Source organism: Branchiostoma belcheri, unplaced genomic scaffold, assembly GCF_001625305.1.
Source record: "Branchiostoma belcheri isolate BF01 breed outbred unplaced genomic scaffold, Haploidv18h27 scaffold139, whole genome shotgun sequence".
NCBI classification, from domain to species: domain Eukaryota; kingdom Metazoa; phylum Chordata; class Leptocardii; order Amphioxiformes; family Branchiostomatidae; genus Branchiostoma; species Branchiostoma belcheri.
In genome coordinates this window covers 598,682-607,146 of record NW_017802813.1, presented here as the reverse complement: position 1 = coordinate 607,146, position 8,465 = coordinate 598,682, and the positions used below count along the sequence as shown (strand labels likewise).

General features: G+C 44.6%; 1 protein-coding gene across 1 annotated transcript in view; it reads right to left on the bottom strand.

The window, feature by feature from the left end:
• Positions 1-8,084, bottom strand: part of LOC109464459 (protein Wnt-11b-like) — a 10,170-nt gene extending 2,086 nt beyond the window's left edge. Inside the window, exons 1-4 of the mRNA XM_019761445.1 lie at positions 7,817-8,084; positions 6,918-7,137; positions 2,595-2,830; positions 1,288-1,562 (exon numbers count right to left, since the gene is read on the bottom strand). Coding sequence (XP_019617004.1) covers positions 1,288-1,562; positions 2,595-2,830; positions 6,918-7,000 — 594 coding nt within the window. The 5' untranslated portion in view covers positions 7,001-7,137; positions 7,817-8,084. The remainder of the gene's footprint in view (positions 1-1,287; positions 1,563-2,594; positions 2,831-6,917; positions 7,138-7,816) is intronic.
• Positions 8,085-8,465: the final 381 nt, after the last annotated feature.

Sequence of the window (8,465 nt, the reverse complement as noted above, 5' to 3'; positions counted from 1 at the left end):
CTTGGGACTTTTTTTTTGGGGGGGGGGGGGTAAGCCTTCCTGTGATTCATTTTGTAAAAATGTACTAGTACCTAAGCTAGCCTAAAGCGACAATAAGTAACCACAAGATCTACTTCCATCTTTTTCTGAACGACGAACAAAGGGAACATTTAGAACTTTTCAGAACACTTTAATGTTGAATTCGTATGGTCTTTATCTGAACATGTTGTTGTAGTGCTTCTTAAGTACAGTTCTGTTGTCTAAGAAAAACAGCTATGTAACCCAGAGGTCATATCAGCCAGTAAAAGAGCCTTATAATTATGGAGGGGCGGGGTGCGCATAATGAGGGGTTATGTTGTACGTGTGGGGGACTAAGGAAGCTAATAAGAGGAGACAAATGATGATTACCGCCCATTATCAGTTCACAAAAGCCGTTTTCTGCCCTTAAGTCGGTGATTGCAGTTCGTTTGGAATGTTAGCTGGAGGGGGGACAGAGAATTGCGGCTCAGACACGAATCCTGTGGTTTAACTTCTGACTAGTTGATCTTTTTTGTATCCTCCAATGTCATACGTTACTTCCACTCGTGAGCAGAGTCAAAGGGCCACAGCGTTGATCTCGAAGATGTCTCCTCTATTCTTAGACGTATTGTTCTCCTATAGGAGTCATGCAATCAGTTAAATTTAGCTCATCCGAGGAGAGATTATGAGAGATTTCCTCATAGCCATCTTTGTATTCAAAGCTGGCCTGACCTGGGTGCCGTTTTTGGACGATGAGTTAGACTAAGAAAACACCCCGCTCCATTCTGCACCGTGTATGTGTCATAATGAATCATCAGCACCCTGTCCTGAAGTATACGATTCTGACTGGCGCCAAGAAGAGGTCAGAAAACAATCGGGCGGCTGTCATATGTAACATTCCCGCCACGGAAGCCGCTCTACAATTTATGAGTCGGTGAAGTCATCCCGGTTGTCTTAAAAATCACGTCAGTGGAAAGGTATCTGTGAAGACCCCTTTAATTTCTAGGGATGCACATCTATCTTAATCAGTTACAATCGGGAAAGATTGTAACAAGCCATGCTCTTTATGTTGGTCTCTTTTTTGTATGTTTCAGGGGCCACTTCCATACCAAATTTCAGGTCATTTGGTCCAAAAATAAAGAAACTGAATCCATTTAACGAAATGGCAGGTGAAGAAGAAGAAAAGAAGAAAAAGAAATGAGAAGAAACACAGGAAAACAATATGTTTCATCCACAGCTATGGTATGGAGTGAAATATGATGGATGGATGAAATATGCTGCATGACTCACCAGTCTCCCAGCCTCGCTGTTGTGCAGGTTCATGAGAGTCTGTGTGTGGGACCGTTTCCTCTTCCTCATGGGCGCCTCAGCGAACCGCCTGCCGAACTCCAGCCCGAACTTCAGGTTGTCCCCGCACCCGCCCCACGTGTAGTTCCCGTCAGGCTTCTCGCCGGGGTTTCTCGCGCATGTGCAGGCCGTCAGGTACCCTGCCGCGCATGCTCGTGCCACGGTGTGCACCACGGCTGCTGAGGACAGGGCGTGGACGTAAGCCGACTCCTTCGTGCCTGGCAAAATGGAGAAGAGACAAAAAAATCGTCAGAAAACGAACGAATCATGAACTCCAATTTTGTGTTAGAATGTTGGTGGATCTAGGCCAAGGAAGCTGTCTGGATAAGAAAATCAATCCCAGTAATGAATCGGACGAGGGGGCCGGGGATACAAACTTAGCCACGTTTGGGATTGTGTTCTCGCCACAAAAGCGCCACGTATTTATAGCGGCGAGAACCAGTACTCCAGCCAGTTTGTTTGGTAACAAGTAGGATCCTTTTTCAATTTAAACGGAAACCTTTTTGGCTAGAAAGCACGTTCTGTTCTGTCTTCTCTTCTTCTTTCAAGCTTCCGTTGTATAACTAAGTACCCTAACTTAGATATTCATTTATGATTCAAAAATTAGTATTCTAGGTAAACCGATTACGACGGATTCCTAGTCGAAGAGAGACAGCGGGAAATTTCGGACAGACCTTCGTTCCAAGACCGACATCAGCCTACGTGTGTCCGCCGTATCAGTCGACAATTACATGACACTTGTTTACCTCTAACGATAACCTCGTCAGAAAACATTCTGACAGATACAATGTACAAAAATCCTGCAGTCTATACAGAAAACGCGTAATTTACTGCTTGTTGTACTACTATCTGTTTGGAGAGACCATCCAATCGGCACAAATTTATTGCAGTTTTTCTTACATTTGTTTTGAAAAGGGCCAATGTGGGCTCCTTGGGTGGCATGTCGCGTGGTTTGCTGTGTCAGGAAAATGCCAGAAGGTCACAAATCGTACGAAATGACCGCTGATAATAAAAGCTAACGTTTGCTCGGGTAAGGACTCTGTCGCATACAGTCGTGCGACAGTTTTACGACCAGAAATCCTAGCCATTTTTGAGTTAAAGAGATCTCATAGTACCAAGTATGCGTATTTTGTGACAGAAAAAAAACTGTCATATATTCTAAAGATCTTATCGACGGTTGGTTCTCTCATAACATTGGTGAAAACCGTACGACGTATGAGACTTAGCGCAGAAAAATTATGACTTCTTACCTTTTTCCAAATCGTTCATGAAATGCGGTGCCTTCTTGATGGACGAACAGTTCCACCGCCGGTTGCCGAACTGTTCCTGGCAGGTTTTCCGGGCGGCCTCGGCGGCGTACTCCACCGCGGGCATCACCTCAAGCGTCCGGCGGCACAACTGCGTCTGCTCCGGCACGAAACCGCTCACCTTCCGGCACGAGCTCGTCTTGTTCCACGACAGGTTCTTCCCAACGTCAGCGATAGATCTGGAAAGAGACAAATTGTTACATTTCAGTTCAACTAGATGAGCAAAAAGGTCGGTTGGTTGGTTGGTTGGTTGGTTGGTTGGTTGGTTGGTTGGTTGGTTGGTTGGTTGGTTGGTTGGTTGGTTGGTTGGTTGGCTTTCTCAATAAACAGAAATGCCAAACAGAATTCCATCTAACACTATTTCATTTCTCTGTCATATTTCAGTTGATCTGTATCAGCAAAAAACGGCTCATATCTGCCTTAAGCTTGCTTAATAGATTGGTTGACTTATGAAATAATTTAAACGATACATGAAAATGACATATTATAACTTGAACCTAAGCCGACGACATTGCATTGAGACTGTGATATGAAATGTTCTTTTAGGTTGATCCCTATCAAAGAGAGCATTTCTCCGGTCCTTTCCCTGAGGGTTTTCTTCTAAAGCTAGTCTGAAGCCAGGACACAAGTGACGCCGGTACATAAGCTAGCCTCGAGGCAGGCTTACCGAAGGTTACGACTTGACTGAAACCTCGTGCGTGAAACGTTTAATGATGACTGAGATGAAATTTTCCGAGAGAATGGACGTGTGGTTAAGCCTTCAGATCTCACAGGGCAGGGGACACGTCACTAAACACTTCGTGTGCGATCCGTACATGACTGACGGTAGAAAGTTGGTGACGAAGTGGCTAGCTGAAGTTGTATGACACGCAGTGTGTGAGGTCTTAGTCTTGGTCAGATACACTTTCTCTTAACTTATTGGAATTGATGTGGAAAAACTTAAGATTTCGCGTAAATAAGCCATTCTACATGCCTTGTTGGTGTATCATAACGTTTAAGATATTTTTGAGATATAAGTGACATTACTTTTTTAAATAAATCATCTTTTTTTCTTCTTACCAGAGGTTTATGTAACGACCACCCAGTAGCCTACAAGGCGCCAAACGCAAACATTTCCCTGACTTTTGATGGACGTGAGCGCGGCCAAAAAACTTGTCCTACTTAGCGTTTTGATGTAACCTCTGCTCCGAACACGACACAAGGCGCCATGTTGAAGTGACGGCGTGCCTTGATCTGGCAAGGACGAATGAAACACGGTCTTAGAAACAGGTTGACAAAAGACGAGATGCATAAAGCTACCAGGAAAAGGGCTTCTAACATAATAATATCTGACAAAACATGACGATTTTTTGTTGTGGACGACCGTATCTTCCGTGACAGTAGTGTCTGTCAATGTCACAAACTTGTCATCATGGCGGTACATCTAGATGTCGACCTCAAATCTTCAAACCTAAACGCGAAATGAAATACATGTGCTCTGTCGTTCCTGTTTTGGTGGATAAAATCCACCCAATGAGAGTCTACATTCTATGTTTCGTCTACCATTGAAGTGGTGTTTTATAATATCTATTTTGATGGTTTGAGGAAAAGATACATTCCTGTCCTATGGTTGATCTGCCGCTGACCCCATTATAGCTCGGCTGTACTCTCCGTGAGTTATGGTCTTGTTTATCGCGAGAACGAGCGAGGCCGATACGCGTTCCGCTAAAGTTGATGAGCCAGAGCTACACAAACAATTCAGACTCCGTTAATGTGTTTTTACTGTTCTATAATTTGCCATGCGAACAGGTGTTGGGGGGCAAATGTACCCTCACAATCAAAACTTCCCATCTAAGGTATGCCTGACGATTTATGCTTCCACAGGAAAGTGTCGCCATATTAAAGTCGTGATGCCTTTGGGAAAATACGTTACTGACTGTTTGTCGTATACGTTTTTCTGCGGTGCTGACAGAGATATGGTCTGTTACAAGTGCCCGGGGCTACTCTGACCGGATGGGGGCGCTCCTACGAGGAAGTCTCGGCGATCAAACATCCCGAAACCCAAGTTCTCTCGCCGCCGGCCAGGTAACGCCGGATACAAAGTGCTAAATACTGAGGAAACCTCTAAGGGCGAACTGTTTGTCTTCTTTGCGTTTGACGGTCATACATCCTGGGTACCCCCCCCCCTCCCATCTTGAATATAAAAGGAAGGCTACACTCCACCGATTTAAAACTGACACCACTCAACCGTCCATCCTCTGCCATTATACTACATTTGAGAACTCCTTGTTGTGTTGTCAAAGATCGTTTGTAATCATCAAGATCCGGTATTTTGTGACAACCCGCACCGCCACGGTCAGATATGCCCGGCACGCAGGTCCTGTCAGCGCGCGGAATCCAACTTAAGACACTTAGGCGAGGGTTCTGGTTGTAAAGATTTAGGACTTTGATGTCTGAAGTTATCTGTACCCAACCATCTGTCCGGAGAAGGCATGTGTAGAATCTACGCCTTTGTTGAGGTATTGCGAAGTAAACTGCACAAATGGTTCCACAGATACCGCCTATTAAAGCAAGTTAGGCATGAAAAATTCGGCCTGAAAGGACGGCATTGGCACGACTTCCTACCTCTGGCTTACCCAACACATGTTATTAGTCCAGACAGAGGAGTAAATAATAGTTTATGACCAAGATATTCGTCTAATTTCACAGAACGACGCTGCTGAAAGATCATCATTATCTGCTTCCGCTGTCATAAAATTTTCTCCCTCGACGACTATAACGGATGTCCTCTACCCTTCAGCAGTACAAGTAGTGACCTTGAATTTTTAGCAGTCAAGGACATTCTTGGCTCTGATCCTTTGCTCTATGTTCTGTAGCCGTAGGGGAATTTTTTCCTTTCTCTTGCACATCCTTCGGTCAAAATGTATCTAATAGAGAATCTTAAACGTTGTCCTTTGAAATTGAAATTGTTAAATTGTTACAAATGGTGCCAAATTTGTACCGAATTGCTGTCGTGTCAACCAACATTTGCAATTGCGTGACAACTGTTCTTGAGGTTTTAAAGTTTGTGACTCTGTCAGCATTAAACCGAGAGTTTATAGACCGTGCAGACAGTCAGGATGAACAACCGAAAAGTCGTCTGTACCTTGTCAAGGAATGAAATAGTCTTGTCAAAGAATGCAGCCCACTTTTATGTCGTAAGATCATAAATTTACTGGATACTTTCTCATATCGTTTAGTATGAGAATTCTTTAAGATTTTTGTCTAGAATCATGCTTTTGTACCGTTTCGTATGTTTGAATGGCATTGACATGCATGGACAAGACAACACGCCCAAAGAATAAAGTCTTGTCAAGGAATGCAGGCCACTTACGTCGTAAGAACATAAAATTATCTCAGTAAACTTGATTACTAGGGTACCTTTCATTTGTCTATGTCTATGAGAATTCTAGTATTGGCGCCTAGAATCCTGCTACTGAATGTACGTCGCATGTTAGTGTTACTGCATGGATAGAAACCTCGCCACTAAACCAGCGGTTGTTGAAACATCTGTGGCTATAAAACTCGGAGTGGTCTTGACCGTCGTGTGTGTGTGTCCACCATCATGATTAATGACCACAGCTATCACTACCGACTCCTGCACGCATCTGACTTTGCCCAAGAGATTTGCAAAATTCCTCGTATTCCAACCCGACAACATGTACTCAACACCAGGGATTATCCTCCGTGCGTGAGACGGGAACGTTATATCGTAACCAAAGACAGGAGTTTTCAGCATAACGTCAGCAGTACAGTCGCTATATACACGGCTATAAAGGCGGGGCTATAGCCCCTCTGTCTCCAGGGGATTTCTGTAAAGCCCGAGCCCTTCCTATCTCGCGGTATTAACATAATGGACAACATAAACAATCGGGTTTCCCCCACTGAAATAATAGCAAACGTTTGCCTAGCGAGATCCACGCTTGTGTTTCGTCTTTTTAGAAGGGAAATCTTCCTATATTTCTGGAACCGTGCCATCGTAGAAAATATTGTACATACTAATTTGTTCAAAGCAGTGATATCTTCATGCTTGGTGCAATAAATTGTTTCTATGTATAGTACCTTAGAACAAGGAGGTTTATTATTATCTCCTTGCTTAGAACTACATGTACCTCGGAAATACAGCGCAAAGTATAGCAAGAAAATCAACAATTATGTGTGAGTAAAACACGAAATTACATATCCAAAGATACGCTCCCAGGCAGCAGTACTTGTATAAAATTATCTAAAAACTTGAAAGGTACTTACAGCCATTTGATCGCGCTGCTCCGTCCGTCGAAGAACATCAACAGTAGAACCATCCACAGAACTGGTGTAAAACTCAAACCCATGGCTGGAATCCTCAGTTATCAGAAACAATCCAGATAGATACAGAACACGTTGCAGCAGAGATGCTGGGGGTCACTGGTTCGATTCCCACTCAGTACAGAGACCACAGGTTGAAGAGGTGTCCGCTCCTGGCCGCGCCCTGTGGTAAAGTGAACAGATGGATGAGCGCATGGCAATTATCTCTCCCCCCGATAAACAAACCGTGTGTCGGGGAGAGCCCGATGCCGAGTTAGGAAACACGGCTTCCCCACAGCGAGCGGCCCTCTGCTGCCCACACGACATGAAAAACGAGCTCAGTGACGTCCGACAAAATTAATAGGGGCTGGGGGACGTAACTCCTAACTTTGTGGTCACGCCAGAAACTTCCAGTGGCAACTAAGAGCTTCTAAAGCTTCAAAACGGGCACCTTTCAAACGTAGCAAAACGTACCAAGAAGTCGTCAGTATGTAAATGCATCCACTTGTAAGCAACAACAAATGGCAGGCCAACGTTAAACATGCATAGACGTGGGACGAGGGGTTACACCTTTCTTGTATTGTTTTGTGAGCGCTTTTCAAACACACGCACGCGGTTCGCGCTTGGACGGTAAACGCTTCTTTCTTTGCCAAGTCAACACCAAGTGTAAACGGGCTTGTTGAATGAAATAAACTCATCGGCATACAAAGTGACGACAATAGCTAGGTGTCCTAGGTATAGTCCTAGGTGCTACGCTTCTACCAAACCCGGAGTTTGAATAATGTCCAGATATACACAAGAAAATACACGCAAAGAAAAGAAGCATAGTAACTGAAGTATACTAGTATAGTAATACACGTTACCTGTATAATGTTGCAAAGGCGTACTCCAATAATGGTACCGGATTCACACGCAAAAAACGACGCACGACGCCAAGCTACGATCCACGCTTCAAGCACAACTCTGGGTCCGAAGCCAAGCCAAGGTAGCGTGTTGTTCCGAACAAGGCGTGACAGAAGCGCGTACTGTACAGTATCACAGCACGGAAGCCACTGACTGTCCGGGAGACACCCCGGCACACCTAGGTGCACCTATCCCTTTGATCCGTCCCGCGATAATTACCTGTCGGCCTATGTCTGTAGTTAATAAGTATAATGGTGTCTTCAGTGCTTATTATGCAGAGACAGTCGGACCGATAGACACAAGCTGACCGGGACCACTCAACCCCGACTGACAGAAACAAAGCGACAATGATACCGCCGGCAAGCGATTGTTCAACTCTACATAACAATAGCGTGAACTCGTGTGTCTCGCACCTCATTTAAGTACGCGGCACGGCCTGTCACAGATCCGACAACCTCCCCGCCAAGAAAAACTGTTTCTACTCGCCGGCAAAGTTTGCGGTGGGGTCAATCAGACTAGAAAGGGAGAAAATAAACAGGAGCCCACAAAATTTTCCAGCTCATTAAATAATTTAAACTGTTCTCCTTTCAACTCGGAGGGACGCATTAT